At 39.8% G+C, this 18,889-nt stretch overlaps 1 protein-coding gene across 1 annotated transcript in view; it reads left to right on the top strand.

The window, feature by feature from the left end:
- The first annotated feature begins 7,220 nt into the window (after positions 1-7,220).
- Positions 7,221-18,889, top strand: part of ATG7 (autophagy related 7) — a 107,346-nt gene continuing 95,677 nt past the window's right edge. Inside the window, exons 1-7 of the mRNA XM_074152479.1 lie at positions 7,221-7,266; positions 11,043-11,253; positions 11,460-11,514; positions 13,243-13,360; positions 14,783-14,860; positions 15,430-15,546; positions 16,610-16,759. Of these exons, the coding sequence (XP_074008580.1) occupies positions 11,076-11,253; positions 11,460-11,514; positions 13,243-13,360; positions 14,783-14,860; positions 15,430-15,546; positions 16,610-16,759 (696 nt within the window). The 5' untranslated portion in view covers positions 7,221-7,266; positions 11,043-11,075. The remainder of the gene's footprint in view (positions 7,267-11,042; positions 11,254-11,459; positions 11,515-13,242; positions 13,361-14,782; positions 14,861-15,429; positions 15,547-16,609; positions 16,760-18,889) is intronic.

An 18,889-nucleotide genomic window follows, 5' to 3' on the forward strand; every position in this document is an offset into this window, starting at 1 on the left:
TGCAGCAAAATAAAATAAAATTAAAAAAAAAAAAAGAGTATACAGCTTGGGGAGCAGGAAGGAAAATTGAGGCAGAGGAGATCTCAGACCCTATATTAGCTGAATATCTCAAGACTGCGTACCTCCTTGTTTGTGGCACACCGGTAAAGTGTTCATTCCTATTCTTCTGCTATGGAACTCAGTGAGAGAAATGTTTTGAGCGAACATTGTGGAGTGTGTTAGTTTTAAGAAGAAATCCCAGAACCAGGAAACTTCAACAGCGAAAGTCACATTTGCATGTAATGGTGAGTTTATTAAGTCTTTTCCATACATTTTGGGAAGGATGATTAGAGAGGTATCACGAAGGTTCAATGTAAAAAAAATGTCCTCCCATTCACTGTGTTGTGCTGATGAATTTCCCACTTCCTGAATGCTTTCTTGCTTCTGCAATTGCTCAGTTAGCTTAACAACAAAGTTCTGATGAACTGGAGCTCCTTCAACTGAGTAGTGTAAAGAGTTTGGTGGGATGAGTTGAAGGGATGTTTTGTGTACTACCTTCATTACATCAGAAGTGAAAAATGGTAGTTTAATGGTTGGAGGAGAAATTTGGAATTCTGTGTTTATTATTAATGATCTTGAGATACTTAGAGTCTCTCTGTGCCACGTGGGCCTATTTTGTAAAGTGAATATGACAAGACTTACAGTAACAATGCAACATCTAAGATAATGTTTGCATGATGCTCATAAACTTTGGGTATAGTACACTAAGTGCAAAGTATTATTATCCTCTCTCAGTTTTATTTCTCTGAATTAAACACCTGAATGTCAACAGTTGTACTTAAAGTATTCAGCATTAAATGAAGCCCTAATATCTCTGCATTTGAATAAATTGGAAAAATGTGTTAAAGGAATAAACTTAAATTCAGTCTATTTCAATGTATCATACAAGGTTCAGAGATTAGTTGACTTTGGTCTCAAGTAGCATGCAGGAAAAACTGCAATTAGGGAACTCAAATCTAGGAGAAAAGACAGGCAAAATAGAGAGACAGAATATAGAAGCAGCAAAATTCATTCCAGATTCAGGCAACTTTTGCACTGCAGGAGCACTATTTGCACAAGTAGTGAAATATGCCTTCTTTTGAACTACGAAGTAGCATCTTTGGAAACATAGGCTCTAATCCAACGGCCTTTCACAAACAATTGCTCAGATTCACAGCCATTATGATCTTTTTTTCTATAGTGATATGCAACAGCAATTGCAGCTAAAATGGTCTGTAATTCAGGTGACCCCTGAGGAAATAAAAAAGCAGCACACTAAGTCAGCTACAGTTATTGGTGTACACTGCTGAAACATGCTCACCCAAAGGCTACTTAGAGTTACCAAGAAGTCTATCCTCTTGGTCATGAGAATTGCCTTTTCTGACTTTAAAATACATTAATACATAAAACGTCAACTTAAAAGAACTGAAAATTTGTCTAAAAATTATGATGATTATAACAAAGAATAGCTCTGGTACAAGTAAAGAACATTCAAACACTGAACAGCTGAACCTAGGCAAATAAAACTGCCTGACGATTTTGTATCTCCCTTCATTTTTATCATATTTGATTATACTACTAATCTTAGCGTAACTGTGTTATTAATAAAGACAGGGGAAGTTGTTGTAGTAGGCTTCTCTGATGTGATAGCTATAATAGATAACAATAAAATAAGAAAACAGGATACTGCCTATTTTAAACTTCCAATTAGCAAGGGAACCTAACAGGATTTGTAAGTTTATTCTACTGAATAAGGCAATCCAAATGGCTCTGGATTAAGAGAAGCAAAGGAAAGCAAATTCGGGGAAGGAATGCAGAGGCCTACTACCACGTGGGGCCAAGCCTCAAGAGAATATTCCAGGTGTGGTTTCCTGTAAAATATTTTCAAGGTTTTCCAGTTAATAAACAAGGTCAGAGGACGCACAGCTTTAAGAGAACACAACAAATTTCTTGGACTGGAGTTCTACTTTGATTAAGGTGTGGCGAGAACAACAAACCTCACTGTTAAGAGGCAGAAAAATATATTCTCTCATTTTTTTCTGTGTCAATGGTGACATCTAGCGGGTAATGAGAAGAATTCTGGGCTTCCGCATCAAACACTGCGTATCACAGAAGTTTATTAAAGAGAGGTGAAATTAGCAAGTGGATCCCGCCATCTAGTACATGTTTCTTTTCTCATATTATTTTCAGGAAATGTGGCACTCAATAAAGGAAATATTAGTGTAGGTGCACATTTTGGCTTCATTCCATCATCTAAAAGGACTCCATTACGTTCTCCGTGATACCACTTTGTGATAGCACAATAAATGAAAACGACTGAAAGATTCACTTTAAAAAAGTATTTCTAATCCTAAGATATTAATGTAGAAGCATCGTAGGCATTTCTGAATAGTTCTAGAGGAGATCCTGAATTCTGCAGATTGCTGTATCTTTCCATTACTACCAGGGATGCGAGAGGACGAGCCTCCTAACCTAGTTGGGATGGCCTAAATTCCTAAAGATGAGGTGCAAGAATACACTTGAAGGTTTCTGTGTATGCATTCCCTCCACCAGAATGAGAATCAGCTCACTTGCAAATGCCAAGTTAAGTTTAAATAGTATGCATTCATATTCACTTTTGTTTATTAAGTACAATGATAAAGGTATTAATTTTCATCAAATTATTTGTCTGTTGAAGAATTAGAAGATAGAAAGAACAATTAATGTTAAGACTGTGTGAAAAATAGCTCATGAAAAGTTTAGACTCCTGATACCAAATTCCAAATTATCTTTAAAAATGATACATACCTGACACCAAAATAAATGCACTTCTACGTGGTCAACTTACAGTTTAAAATAGAAATACAAAAAATCAAGTGTGAGATGTACACTCTATACATGCACAGACACATGAGCACACATTCCAGGCTACTACAAAATTGTCATTTGAGATCTCCACGAGTTAAACAGTGTAAGAGTTCTCACTGGCAGAGATGTACCTTTGTGTATGGCAATGGTTAAAACCATATTGACATCTGGTAAGTCTAACAATGTTTCCGCTGTAACGATATTTGTACCCCTTATCATTTTGCTTTGTTTACCAAGATATCTTGTGTTTAAACCCTCATATGTTTCAACTAAAATATGCCTTAAATGAAATACGCAGCACCCATTGCTATACACTGGCACTGTGTAAACAAAATGAGTGCCTACTGTGTCATTAAATTGAATGCCCTGAGTAAAAAGAAATGCCTTTTATTTTGATCAGGCATAACTTAGCCTTCAAAAATACTGCTGTCAGACCTGGGACCTGAACTCAGGTCTCCTACCTGGCAATTTAATTTCCTCCTCACTAGATACAAATAACACCTTAAGTCCGTTCTTTGAGGCTTCACAACTGTTTCTCTGTATTGTATCAAAGTGCTCATAGGAGAGGCACCCACCTGTGCCAGGGAAATTAGTGACAAGGCTCACAGAAGTCTAAACAGCTGCAAGAAGATGCGTTTTTCAGCATACTCCTACTTTCTTCCACTACCATTCGAGTACTTGTTGCTACAACAGACTTTTAGTTTTGCAGTGTCCCAATCCTGCAGCAGTAACAGGTGAACAGCATGGGACTACGTGACTTTTGACTACTTTTTGTAAATAAATTCATGGAATAGTTCTGCCAGGTTCTGCCTGTATTTTGTGATCTTGTTCACTGAGAATGTGGTATAAAATTCATTTAAATCCTTAAATGGAAAGCACTACATACATCTAAATAAATATTATTTTTATTAAAACTTATAGCAGAATCTAATCTGAACTAAATAGTTCTGAGAAGTTATCTTCTCCTAAACACATTGAGTCCATATTCGCCAAGAATGGATGAGTTTGAATCTGCTTTGATTTTATTCTCATCTTCAATTCTGGGATGATATTCCCTTGCTGTGAGACTTTGCTTGGGGAAATTGGAAGTCCTACCTACGGAAAAACATGCCAAAAACACCTGACAGATTTGTTTCTTGTTTTGAAAGAGCTGATCTTCTAGTGGATTACTATTCTCATGTTTATTACAGACACTTTTTATTTGCTCATAGGAAGATCTCACAAGGTAAACCCTACCTGCAACAACTAACCAACTCCAGTATAAATCTCTGATTAACTTCGTTATAGCCACTTTCTTGAAGATCCCAGGCACAGAGAGATGTTTGAATGATGCTGCCTATTTCACTAATATTCTAAGGCTTCCCTGCAGTGTCCTCATATGAGAGTACATCAGCAGTTTCATATGTAAATCTCAAGTGTATTTCCCAGGTCAGCTAGTCTGTACAAAAAATGATAGTCCAGGACTGCAAGCTCACCGGATGTGCCTCCCACTTCCCCAAAGCTACAACTGTTGTGCAGAAATTTAACTCCTAGGGTCTGGTTTCTTTTCAGGTGTGACATGGCTAGTTGAGATAATATGGGGATACAGGTTCACAGAAGAGTGTCCCTCTGCCCTGTGTATTATTCCTCATGACCTATGTTATGTGCTGACAGCTGTTTCATAAACCACATTATGAAACTGGAAATGTTCAAAGTCTACAAATCTAAGCTAAGTTATAGTTCTATGGAGACCGGGTAACAACAGTCCAGCTATTTTGATGGGATGTCATCAATGTTCCCTTTCTATTTCATGGAAAAAGAGAATACAAAGATAGAAAAGTGATAAAATAAAATCTTTTCCAGCCTTGGGGAAATAAACTGCAGCACTGAGTTATGAAGTGTCCAACAGAGTAAAGGCATTACAAATACTAATAAAGTGGCATGCAGTACAAGGAATTGTAGAGTTTTACTGAGGTAATGCAGTTAGATTCAAGGTATAGCATCTACAGCAAAATTCCCAAGTTTATTCCAGTTCATTTTGTGAAATTCCTGGAAGGTCTATTCAGCCCATGCTCCACAGCAAAGTCCTCTATCCAAAACATCAGGTCTAAATTTGCATAATTAGCAGCACTGAAAATTTTCCCCTCATGCTGCCTGAAAAATTGTCTTTGTGTGACCTTACCCATGCTTATCTGACTGGCGGCTTTTCCTCTGAGGCTTACTCCCAATTTTGCTAGCAGTTTCTGCAACATGGGTGTTAAAATATTGTGTGCTCCAAAACAGAAGGCAGCTCTGGCAAATTTGTTTTCCCTGATAACTAAATGCCATAAACTACCTAAAGAGGTGAAGCTTGTTTTGTAGAAAAAGTACTTTGTTTTGTATTCTAGATCTGCAAAAATCAATATAGGCTCATTAAAAAATTCAGGTTGGAAGGGACTTCTGGATGCCATCTAGTTCAACCTCTGGCTCAACACAGAGCTAATATCAAAGTTAGATCATGTTGCTCAGAGGCTTGTGCAGTCAAGTCCCCAAGGACGGAGATTACAAAGTCTCTCTGGAAACCTAGTCCAGTGCTTCCCCAGCTGTATTAAGCAAATTTTTCTCTATATAGTCATTTGGAATTTTCCTTGTTTTGATATGTGCCCTTTTTTCCCCTGCTTTTTGCTGTGCATCTCTGAGAAGAATTTGCCTCCATCTTCTCCACTTTAGGTTATGTAAGATTCTAATAAATCCCCAGTAGCCTTGTTTTCTCCACACGAAGCAAACCCATCTCTCCCAGCCATGTCATATGCTCCAGCCCCCAGATCATTTTAGTGACCTTCTGCTGGCCTCCTATCAGTCTGTGATCTCTCTGTTGTACTGGCACGGGAAGCTGGAGGGGGACACAAAACTGGACACATAACTAACTCCAGGTGCAGTGTCAGGACTGCTGAGCAGAGGGAAATAGTCCCACCTGAGCCGCTGGCCATGTTTTCACTAACCCAGCCCCAATACAGTTATTTCTTACAGATCCAGGGATGGGGCATCTGCACCTTCTCTGGGCAACCTGTTTCTGTGTTTCACCACCCTCACAGGAAAGAATTTCTTCCTAGTATCTAACCTAAATCTACTCTTTCAGTTTAAAACCATTCCCCCTCATCCTATCACTTCACTCCCTGATCAAGAGTCCCCTCCCATCTCTCCCGTAGACCTTTTAGGTACTGGAAGGGGCTCTAAGGTCTCCCAAGGGCCTTCTCTTCTCCAGGCTGAACAACTCTCTCAGTCTGTCCTCACAGCAGAGGACCTCCAGCCCTCTGATCACCTTTGTGGCTATCCTGGTTTGAGCGGCACAGTACTAATTACTCTTCTGATGCCTCGGAAAATCGCACTTTTAAAAGACTCTAGTGTACAAATTTGTGAAAATATTTAATTTATAGCCAGCTATGGTATGTGGATTTCAAGGTCTCAGTGTTTCCGAGTCAGCCAGGTGCAGGGATGAGGAGGAGCGAAACCTGGGCACTTTACCCAGGCTGCCAAGAGGATTATTTCATACGTCACATTCAATATAAATTAGAAAGCTTGCTGAGGAGTTCTCTGTCTCCCTTGATGGTGGTGGTCCAGAGAAGCCCTTGCCCGAGTGCCGGAGCCCTGAGCCCTAACCTTCCTCCCGAAGCCGCAGTGCTCAGTGTCCCACATTGGCTGTCCCTGCAGGGAGTGCATGGCTTCCATTCAGATGGAAAGGGCTGGGTATAGTCATTGTACATTTTATATTGGTATCGGGGTCAATACTGGTTCTTTAGTATTACTGATGTTAATTACTAAGTCTTAGTCTATTAAATCTACTTATATTTCAACCCTCGGGTTTCCCTGTTTTTTCCGATTCCCCTTCCCGGGTGGGGAGGGGTCACTGGCTGTGAGAATAATTGTCTAAACAACAATAAACTGTTGTGTGTTTCTCAAACCGTAACATTGGCCTCCTCCGGACTTGCTCCAAGAGGCCTAAGTCCTTCCTATGTCACAAGGTAGCGGGGGGAAAAGGCAGTTTTTTTAGCTCCACCGCTTGGTTTTCCACTGGTGCCAGGACCGGCGCAATGACCCTACCTCACGCTTGGCGGCCTCCTCGCACGCTTGTCACACAGCGGGAGGACGGCGGGGAGCGGGGGAGCTGGGCTGAGGGAAGCGGGCCCCTCCGCCACGGCCGTCTGACAGGGAGCGGCTCGCCTCACTGACTAACTTCACTGACTGACTGACTGGACTCACTGGCTGGCTGCCTGGACTAACTTACTGACTGGACTAACCCCCTGACTGACTGGGCGGGAAAGCCCCGCCTCAGGCGGAGTCCGCCCGCCCGCCGCGCGTGCGTAGCGGCCGCCGCCGCCGCCAGGATGACGTCACTCGGCCGCGACAAGCGGGCCATGCCGGAAGTAGGGAGCGACGCAGCCGGTGAGCGGTCGGTGCGCGTGCCGGTCGCGCTGAGGGCGACCCGTCCACCCGCCAGCCAGCCCTCGTGGTCCAGTGCCCCTTCTTTCCCTCCCGCCCCGGGGCCCCCTTTTTTTCCCCGCGCCCCTCGAGGTCGGTGTGTCCCGGGGCCGCGGCTCCCGGCGGGCTCCTGGACGGGAGAGCCTCAGGGCGGGTGCGGGGACGCCAGTCACGGCTAGTCACTGCCTGAAGGGAGGAAGGCTCTGCAGGGGGGTCTGGGCAGGCTGGGTCCATGGCTCCGGGCCGATAGTGGGAGGTTCAACAAGGCCAAGTGCTGGGTTTTGGCCAGCAGGACTGGGGCAGGGTTCCCTCCCCCTGTACTGGGCACTGGGGAGCCCCACCTCGAGGGTTGTGTCCACTTTGGGGCCCCTCACGACAGGAAAGACATTGAGGGGGGGGAGCGTTTCCAGAGAAGGGCAATGGAGCTGGCGAGGGGTCTGGAGAGCAAGTGTTGTGAGGAGCGGCTGAGGGAGCTGGGGGTGTTCAGCCTGGAGAAAAGGAGGCTGAGGGGAGACCTTCTCGCTCTCTACAGCTCCCTGAAAGGAGGGTGTAGCCAGGGGGGGTCGGTCTCTTCTCCCAAGGAACAGGTGATGGGACAAGAGGAAAGGGCCTCAAGTTGCGCCAGGGGAGGTTTAGGATTGATATTTGGAAAAATTTCTTCACAGAAAAGGTTGTCAGGCCTTGGAACAGGCTGCCCAGGGCACTGGTGGAGTCGCCATCCCTGGAGGTATTTAAAAGCTGGGCAGACGTGGTGCTGAGGGTTGTGGTTTAGTGCTGGTTTTGGCCGTGTTAGGTTGATAGTTGGACTCGATGATCTTGAGGGTCTCTTCTAGCCAAAACAATTCTATGACTCGAGGTGGGCAGGGGCTGTCTCCTGTGGTGCTGCCAGCCCAGAGCTGGCATGAGGAGCGAGAGGCGGTGGCAGTGCCGAGAGCAGTGCCTGCCACCCACGGAGCGGGCAGCTGGCGGAGCAGGTTGGCCCCTGGTCCAAAGGCCGCCGTTTTGTGTCAGCAATGGTATTGGAAATAGGGAAGACTTGGGAAGAAAGTGGGCTTGATAACGGACATCAGATGAACTTAACATCTTTCACCCAAGAACCAGCTTTTCTGAAAGTGCCCCTTATGTAGTGGTGGGAAATAATAATTTCCTTTGTTGTCTAGATATAGAGGAGGTCCTCAAAATACTTAACTCCAGAGCACAGAATAAAAAGTTGTAAAAAAGCTCTAGATTTTAGGGAGAAGATTTAGGAGATTCTAAATTTAGGAGAAGACAAATATTATTAAATGTCCCACTGTGTTTTTTCCCTTAATATTCCTCCTCCATTAGATCAGCTTTAAAAGCCCGTGTATTTAAGAACAGGGGCTGGAACTTAGACTAGTGATAGTTTGTCTATGCTTTCTATGCTTTGGATTATCTTTGCTGGTTACACTTTAAGTTAAATGTTTGCTAATTTATGTTATTACTTGTACATCTTACATGCAGAAGAAGAAGTTTATAAAAATAGTCAGAAAATTCCATGCAGTTAGTTCTGCTGTTTATACTTCTAGCATTAGCAAAGTTTCAAGAAAGTAACTGATTTTTTTGTGTGCTAATAAAAAGAGATTTGAGAGGTTTTTCAAGTAAGCTGTCAAAGTTCACACTACCACAAATTGCAACTGCTGTTAAAAATTAAGAATTTTTTTTTAAAAAGAGGGGGGAGGACAAAAAAATGGTTTATTTGTAATATGCCAGTTGAAGCAAAGCATCATTCAGAACTGAAACATTTAGCTTTTACCATGAAAAATATGGAAACCTCAAAGCTATACCACAAAACCCACATTCCACATCTTACCAGCAATTGAGGGAAACATTTAAAATACAAGGAAATAAGCTGTATAAAGTGAATATAGAAAGCATAGCTGGACTACACTGAAGACTTTAAGGAAGTACCGTGTAAGGAAAAGCATAATTGTGTCTTTCTGTCAGAGAAGATTTGGCTATTTAGCAGTTATTAAGAAATCAGACCTACCTCTCGTTCTCTTCCCTCTGTTCCAACAAGCATGAAAAAAAAGCACGTAGGCTCTGTTTGTGTTGCACAAGCGACTTCACAGGACAATAAACTTGGAACTTTAATTCAAGCCAAGGTACAGCGCAGCAAAAATGTTCTGCATCTATTTAGATTGGTGTCATATAATACAGCTATGCTGGGAGATTTATTTTGACTTTTCAGTATGTAAAATCCTACCGTTGATCCACATGTAAAGGTAACAGGGGTATTGTGAAGAGTCAGTAACAGAAGGCAATCGCATGGGATCATGTTGTGCAAACTAAAAAACTTAGTCTTTAAAAATCAGTTGGTTGAAGGAATCATTTCAAGATCGTGTGAGTTCAGATGGTTGATTTGGTAAGCATTGCAAACAAAACCTAAATCGGTAGCTGTTGATCTCCCTTCTGGACTTGGAAAACAGCAGGTACTAGCTTGGTAGGTGGATGTGTTCGAATAAATAGATATGAGCACATGTTCATATCTTTGTGAGGAGTTTTAAAACCAATATTTTAAAATCTTATTTTTAATATGTAACAAATCCTTGTTTTGCAACATTTGTGCTTATCTTAGATAGTAAAAGACAGAATGGAATGCCTAGTAAAAGGACCTTTCCTCCCCTAGGTGTATATTGGAATACTCTATGTCAGGGTCCTTGTCTCCGAAACTTGCATCTTAATATGTGTAGGGGTGGACATGAAGAGGAATACTAACAGTAAGTCAAAGAGGTTCTGGAGGGCAACATTTTAATTTGATGAATTTTCAAGAAAATGAGCACATTGAGCTGAATCATCTCACAGTGAGGTGAATGCTGCTGCTAACATGAGCAAGGGGACTGTTACGCCTAGTTGAAGTAGAGGTTTATTGTAGCCCACTTTAGATGTTTTACTCCTCATTCTGGAGTACAGCCTAAAATTCTGAAATTTGCAAGTGTTGTGAATTGAAGACTATGTGTTTATAGGAATACAATTAAGCCAATATGGAGTAGTGATTTGGGGTATTAAAAAAAAAAAGTTCTTCCCATACGCAAAAACCTTTAGAAGAGAAGAGCTGTAAGAAAATAATCTAGACTTGTACATCACATTGACTTTCTAATGGCTAATGCCACTATTAGGGAAGTTCTGTTTCCAGCTTTTCCCTTCACTGGCTGCAAGACTTTTCTTGATTTTAGTTTCCCTTTCCTAGCTTTACTTGTTAATTCATAAATGCTTTCTGAGTGTTCAACTCTCACCATAGGCTGAGTGAAGATGTAGTTTGAACTGTAAATGCCTTTGGAACTTAAGTAGCACTAGTAGGCTTTTAGACAAATCTCTAGATAACAGAAGGAATGCAGATACAGGGTTTAGTATTTTGTTATTTTTATCTGTGCCAGCACAATACAAGATACAACTCACAAGTATGTAGTTCAGATGTAGTATCCTAAGGAATAGGAGAAATCAGGGAGTGGCTGTCAGGAAATCAGATCCTTCTAGGGAGCTTGGCCAAACAGAACATATACTTGCCTTGCATAACTGTACATAGAGGAAATTGGAAGGACTTTGCTTGAACTGAAAGGACCTCTGACCAATGATTTTAAAAATTGGAGTTACTTAGACATGCAGAGAACTAAGGCTTTCTACACTTCAACCCAACAAAATGTATTAAAAAGAAGCTTTGCATAGTCATGAGTAATATGGTCAGCTGAGTATATACTTACCAGGCATATCTGCTTTTACAGGATTCCGTTTAACAGCCATCGTTAACTAAAATCATGGCAACTGCCAGTAGCGAGGTGCGCCATCCTGTAGATCCTGGAATCTCAAAGCTGCAGTTTGCTCCCTTCAGTAGTGCCTTGGATGCAGGATTCTGGCATGAACTAACTCAGAAGAAGCTCAATGAGTACCGACTGGATGAGACCCCAAAAGTTATCAAAGGATACTACTACAATGGTAGGTAGTTTGGGGTTCTCATGTAATTCCTCTAAGTATTTATGTAACAATGTTTTAGGTATTTTGCTGAAATGTTAGAAAACACAGCTGGGTGAGCTGTGAATTCTGGTGTGCCTGTGGGTAATTTATAACTGACATTAACAAAAAGAGGGAAATTAATCTATGTGTTTCAGTTTAAAAGAAGCATATTGCTGCTTTTTGTCCAGGTGATCCTTCGGGTTTGCCAGCTCGATTGACACTGGAGTTTAGTGCCTTTGATATGTAAGTACATACTGTGGTTTACCTTAATTTGTATGTAAAGACACTTCCTTGCATAATAGTAATGCTTTAATGTATAATATTCCTTGGACAAACTCCACATGAAAATAAAGAAGCATTTTCATGAACTTTAGAACAGTAGAGGGACATGCTCTGAGTCACAAACATTAACTCCTTGTGTCTGAAGTAGTATATTCATCTGAAGTGTCGAGTTTAAAATATGCTGGTAAGTCTCAAATTCACTGTTTTATATATTTTTATACAAAATACCATTTTTCCCCCCATTTCTTCAGCTCTTCTGCGTAAGGGAGGATATTTCAGTCATCTGACTTCTGTCAAATTATTCCTTAGATCTTTATTTACTGAGGATTCATCATTAGAATTAGGATCTCAAAATAGTTTTTGCAATCCCAAGTTGTTACATTGTAATGTCTTCCAAAGTATTTAACCCCTATGACTAAAATTTTGTACTTTTGCCTTTGTCCCCAAAATGTACGGTAAACCAAGGCTGCTACAGCAAAAATGAGATGAGAGGAGAAATAAGTTTTCCACATGGTTTTCATTTCCAGCAAATGCCTAAGTTAGTATAGCTAACATAGGAACAGATGTCTTCATAGTTATTGTCTTGTTTGTTTTAAATTGGTAGATTATAAAGTTGTAAATCACAGAAGTGACTGTCTCGGCCTTGCTTGGTCAGGATGTTAGGAGCGTAGTGTGGCGGTGTGCATTTTGAGATAATTTCATAAGACATTATTCCATTAATTCTTGTGTAAGAACTTTCAAGTATGATACTGAAAGCATATGCAGCAAAGTGCAATTGGAAGAAAGCTGCGATATTGGGAACAGGAATTTCAGATTAGGAAAAAATGGATGGTACCGTGGTATTTTGATCTCTCAAATGTTATGACAGAAATAAATTTACGAAAGATCCATTTATGCAGTGTTTAATTATTCCTTCTACTGTAGTAGTAATTTTCTGTCTTTCTGTTTCTGTATGTTAGGTAGGCAGTTTAGATGATCATGAAGAGTTCCCTTTTAACTTTGGAAACTACATCATGTGTATTTATTATGTAACTTAAACATTCGCTGTATTTGAGTTCTAGCAGTGGCCAGAAACATATGAATTTCAGAGAACAATGTTAAAGGAGTCACTAAAATCCATCAGGTCTATAAATTAAGGGAATACTGTAGTTTTTTACCTAATAGACATTCAAAATTGGGAAAGAGGAGCTTCTCCAGCTGATGATGTTAGAAATTGTATAAGCTACTCAATCTTTTTTCTGGTTTAGGCTTCCTTTGCGATGTCTTTAAAAGAGTTACTCAGTTAAATTTTTATGTTTATGTGAATGGAATATTGATGTCTAAAGTTTAGTCTTAATGGTTTTTTAGTGAAAATCACATTTATAGTGATAGTTTATATTTGAACAGAATTTTAAAATCTTCCATCTCTGATGTAATAACACCCTACTAGAGGTAATACAAATGCCTGATATTTTTTTGAAGTCATAATATAGATGTGTATTTGCACAGGTTATTATGCCAATCCATGTCCAATAAAGCATTATGATCGTAAAAACGCTTTTGTTAGAACTGTCGTTAACTTTTATTACTCTGCCTCATCATTTGACAATTTCAGGGCAACCTTACACCATAGGATAGTTTCTGCTGCTACTGCTGATCATGTTAAAGGCGTTAGTATCCAGTTCCCAGAGGTTTCTTTCTTTTATTCAGGAATGCTTCAATACCAGCACATTGCTGTCCTGCTTTCGGAACATTGTATAATACCAACACTTTTGAGACTTTCAAGTCCTGTGATAAGAAATCACTTCTGGATAAAGAAGCAAATGAGGTAAGATTAAAAATCAAATCAACTGGTAGAGAGAAAGGCATTCTAAATAGCCAGTGAAGTGCTTTATAGTCTCTGCCCCAAATATTGCAGATACTGTCCATACTCACCCATACAGTAGCCTCAGGATTTAACGTATTCTAGAAGGAATAGAATACAATATCTCTGTTGAGAGGGACCTACACCAATCATCTAGTCCATCTGCCTGACCACTTCAGTGCTGACCAAAAGTGAAAGCACGTTAAGGGCATTGTCCAAATGCCTCTTAAACATTGACAGGTTTGATCTTTGTTTTTTACTGTTTTTTGCAAGAGAGTAGAAAGTAGCTAATTATACTTGGAGGACTTCATTCAGTGTTCTACTAGGCCACATTTTGAGCTTAGCAGTGCTATTGGAGCTGCCAGTGACTTGAATTCTGTAGACAACATTTGTGAAATTGTCTTGATATGCAGAAATCAGCAAGTGCCTGGTTTAAGCTTTAGATTATTGCATTACATCTGTGTATCAAAGTGATGGGGAACCTCCAGAACAGCCAGGGGACTGAGATAAAGCAATAAGAAGATGACTGTCAAAGGAAAGGACTAGTCTTCTTGCACTATGACTAATTAAATTAAATGTCACGGCTTCGGGAGAAGTGAAAATCAAACTAAGGCAACCTTTTTCTTTTGAGATACTTCACTTTGAACAGTCCTTGATTCCTTTAATTTGATTGATTGTCTGCCTGCTGGCCTTGAATAGCAAAGTTTTGATGCATATCTTCACTCAAAGCTGTGGATTTTTTGTGTTCCTGTGGCCTAGGGCTTCCCTGCCAGTGATAGGTATGATGCAGTGTCTATCTTTAGGGAAACTGCAAATGTCAGAATGCTTCATTCACTCTTGGGTTTTTTTTTGGGGTGGTTTTTTTGTTAATTTTTTTTGAGACAAAGATCAAACGGGTTTGCCTCATACACGTATTACAGCTTCTTTTCTCACCAACATGAGATGTACTGCCTTCTTGCATGTCTCCCACTTTTTTGGTGAAATTTCCTATTCCTTATTAATTTATTAGTATCTATAGAACCTGTGAATGAAAAAGATATATGTTCCATATTGCGCTAGTGTTAATAGTTCATATACATGAGGGTCTGTTGCTGATGAGGTTTGTTTTGTTTCCGTTGATCCTTCGTGCCTGAACCATGAAATTCCAGCTTCCATAATTTTTTGTGTTGGAGAGTGCATGTCTTACCTTTAAAATCCTTTTAGCATAGAAAACAGCATGGATGAGATCAGTTAGGAAAGATCACAGTGGATTTACTGGGAGTGTTAATTTCAGTATTTTTAAGGTAGCTGGAAGAATTAGAAGATTTCTGCAGCTGTTCTCATGCTACCTTGGTATTTTGTTTCTCTGCCCTTTCTCTTCCTTCTTGTCCCCACAATCAATGACAGATATGGGAATCAATAAAATCTGGAGCTGCCCTTGAAAACCCTATGCTCTTGAACAGGTTCCTGCTGCTGACGTTCGCAGTGAGTAATGATAATATGTCTCATACTTGGGGCATTGTAGTGGAAATGATGAAATGGTTCCTTTATAGGAGAAATACTGTATTAGTATTAGTATATTAATGCTAGCAGGATCATTGTCTGACATCTTAAAATGTCTGAAAACATTTTTAAAAACTAAGCCATTCTCATGTACAGATTAAAATATTTTAGGATATATTCATTAAAAAATGCTGGTGCCATCTCATATTCTTTTCTACAAATAGACAAAGTTATCTGATGGTCTTAGTAAAAATAAAGCAACCGTTTCATGTTTAACAAATGGAATATTTTAATAAATAATGCTCCAGCTAACAAAAACCGAAGTATTTTATGCACATTGTCTGTTTAAATCTTAAATAAAAACATATACAGAGAAGGGAAGACTTCTGGTATTTTTTTATTATTTTGTAAAATTATGACACAGTGCCTTGTGAAGTAAAGAGAACTATGGTTAGTATCATCAACCATCAATTATGATTAGTATTCCAAACAGTAATTTACTGTGATTTATGTGTTTATTATCTAATTTCACTTTTTTTTTTTTTTCCTAGGATTTAAAAAAGTATCATTTCTATTACTGGTTTTGCTACCCGGCTCTCTGCTTCCCTGATGGAATACATGTAATTCAGAAACCCGTGTGTCTTGGTGACAGATTCCCATTAAATCAGGTATTCAGAATGCTAAATGTTGTGAAATCTGCAGCACTAAGCAGTTCTGTGGGCTATAAAATGTACTATCTTTGTTGGCACATACTGAATTAATTTGAGAACTTAATTTCTTTTAAAATCTTCACTTTTCTTATTTCCATGTGGGTTTTTTGTTTACCTCTTTTCTCTTTATTTCATAAAATCTTTCAGCTTAACATCACTTCAGCTTTTTTCATTTAGATGCAGATGTGGCAAACAATTCTTGAAGAGTCAGTTCTAATTTTTATATACAGCTTATTGAAAATATAGCTATGTTTTTGAAACTCATATTTTTAAGATACTTTTTTAAAGGGAGAGCTAAGTCATGAGTTACAAAATTATTAGTAAAGTGCATGATTTCACAAGATAAAGAACTGGATAGGGAAGATATTTATTTTTTTTAGGAGACAAGTTAACATTTTTTTTGTAGTTTCTTTCATATTACAATGCAGAAGGATGAAAAACATCATCTTGCCCATATGTGCCTTTGTGCTTTGATAGAAGTTAATGCAAAACCTTGAACAGCTTTTTAATGGCATAATAATCAATGAGAAACTTTTGGTTTTTTCAGTGAAAAATGCTTGGTTTCCTTCTCAGAAGACTTTCATTAGTTCTGTAATAATAATGTAAAAATACCTGTCATGATCCAACACCAGAGTTTCAACTAAACACTGAAAATACATACAACAAAATAAATTCAATGGGACCCTGTTCTTTTGCTAATAATACAGGCACAGTTTTACTTTCTCGTAAAGCTACTGTGACTCTCAGAATGAGATTTTTATCTTGTTTTAATTTCTATTGGTAGATCAGTTTACAGCAGTTATAGTAATGCCCCTGTTTAAAATTTGCATTGGCAAATGCTTCTTTAACAACTGAATTTTTTATCTCAGTTATTGTGGTCATAATGGGCTTTAAAACTTCTGAACATGCTATATTCTAAGATTATCTGAGTGAGCCAGCCTTCCCAGATGCTATAAAAACTTTCTGTGATTCTGTATAAGATTGTTAAAACTCTTGGTTACGGTTGTCTTTTTGTGTTTAGATTCAAGCGCTTCAGAAAGCATATGATGAACTTTGCCAGAAAGAGGGGGTTACAGCCTTGCCTTATTTTTTAATCAAGTATCATGACAATTCTGTCGTGATAACTCTGCTGAAAAAGTGGGATGGCTTCTTCCAAGACCAAGGGGGAAAGGTAATGAGAATTTTATGTCTTTTTATAACCTACAAATATTGAACTTCCGAGTGGTTTGTAAAGAGTCTCTAATACTGAGCTGGGCACAATGTTTGCCAATGAATAGACTGGGTAAATAGCTGAAGACCAGCAGCTTGTATTGATTTTTGTGTTAAGTGTCTCTAGTTTTTACGCAAAAGCCCAGTTACATCAGACTAATGGTCAGCTTGAAAACAAAGTTCTTCATGCTCTGTCTCCCTTATTATCAAAACAGAAACGATGTAAGTTTATGAAAGAGTTAGCATAACAATTAAAGTTTTCCAGCCACTTTACCTATAATGCTATAATAATGCAAAACATCTCTTTTATTGTTTGTGTGCTAAAAATTGGTACTCGTATATTTTACGTATTTGCTGTTGTGGTAACAGTAATCAGAGAATACTATATGGGAGTTTTCAAGTTTTCAACTTTCAGCTTGTGTTTTGCCACATGTACATGTTATAACATGAGAGCTTTGGATAAAAATTGCAGGGTATCTGTATATGAAGAATGTTCAAGGTAAATGCTGAGTAATTTTGGAAGATGGATGGGTTGTGCACCAGAAGAACCTGGGATATTTCTTCTTGTTAAATGCAGAGGTCATGCCCGTCCTTTGAGCGTAAAGTGAATACTGTCCGTTGCATTCAGTTAGCAAAGCATTGTACTGATAGGTGAAGCTAATGTCATCACAGCAAGAGTTGACTGTCTTGGTTGGCTTGTGTTTATGTACATTGAATTCCAGTTTGGATCACGTTGCTCAGCTGCTGAACTTTGCTAGGCCTTTCTGAATGCTTTACTGTCCTTATTTTTGGTGAACTTCAAACTTTATTTTTATCTTGCATGTCATTGAAGTGTTAGGAAACAAAATTCTAAATTATGGTGAAGAGCTAGTAGGTGCAAAAAGGATATTTTTTTTTAAGGAGGTCTTGTCATACCTTATAAAAGTGATTTAATTCTGTTTTACAATACTTGGTCTTCGATTATTTTTTTTTCTTTTGCAAATTTGTTTTTCTGAAATTAAGACCTATGTCCACAGTTCTTTGTAAAATAAGAATCATAGAATCATAGAATCGTCTAGGTTGGAAGAGACCCTTGGGATCATCGAGTCCAACCATCTACCCTACTCTACAAAGTTCTCCCCTATACCATATCCCCCAACACCACATCTAAAGAGCTCTTAAACACATCCAGGGATGGTGACTCAACCACCTCCCTGGGCAGCCTATTCCAATGCCCGACCACTCTTTCTGTGAAAAATTCTTTCCTAATGTTCAGTCTAAACCTACCCTGCTGGAGCTTGAAGCCATTCCCTCTCGTTCTGTCATTAATTATCTGTGCGAAGAGACCAGCACCAACCTCTCTACAGTGTCCTTTCAAGTAGTTGTAGAGAGTGATGAGGTCTCCCGTCAGCCTCCTCTTCCTCATACTAAACAGTCCCAGCTCCTTCAACTGCTCTTCATATGATGTGTTTTCCAGGCCCTTCACCAGCTTCGTTGCCCTCCTCTGCACTCGCTCCAGCACCTCAATATCTCTCTTGTATTGAGGTGCCCCAAACTGGACACAATACTCGAGGTGTGGCCTCACCAGTGCTGAGTACAGGGGCACAATCACCTCCCTACTTCTGCTGGTCACGCTATTTCTAATACAAGCCAGGATGCCGTTGGCTTTCTTGGCCACCTGGGCACACTGCCAGCTCATATTCAGCCGCTTGTCAATTAGAACCCCCAGGTCTCTTTCTTCCAGGCAGCTTTCCAGCCACATTTCCCCAAGCCTGTAGCGCTGCTTGGGGTTATTGTGGCCCAAGTGCAGAACCTGGCACTTGCCCTTGTTGAAACTCATACCATTGATGTTGGCCCAATGATCCAATCTATCTAAGTCTCTCTGTAGAGCTTCCCTATCCTCCTGGGAATCAACACTCCTGCTTAACTTGGTGTCATCTGCGAACTTGCTGATGATACACCCTATGTCCTTGTCGAGATCATCAATAAAGACGTTAAACAGAAATGGTCCCAACACCGAGCCCTGGGGAACAGCACTTGTGACTGGCCGCCAGCTGGATTTAAATCCATTGAGCACCACTCTTTGGGACCTTCCAGTCAGCCAGTGTTTGAT

Source organism: Numenius arquata, chromosome 8 (genome assembly GCF_964106895.1).
Source record: "Numenius arquata chromosome 8, bNumArq3.hap1.1, whole genome shotgun sequence".
Lineage (NCBI taxonomy): Eukaryota > Metazoa > Chordata > Aves > Charadriiformes > Scolopacidae > Numenius > Numenius arquata.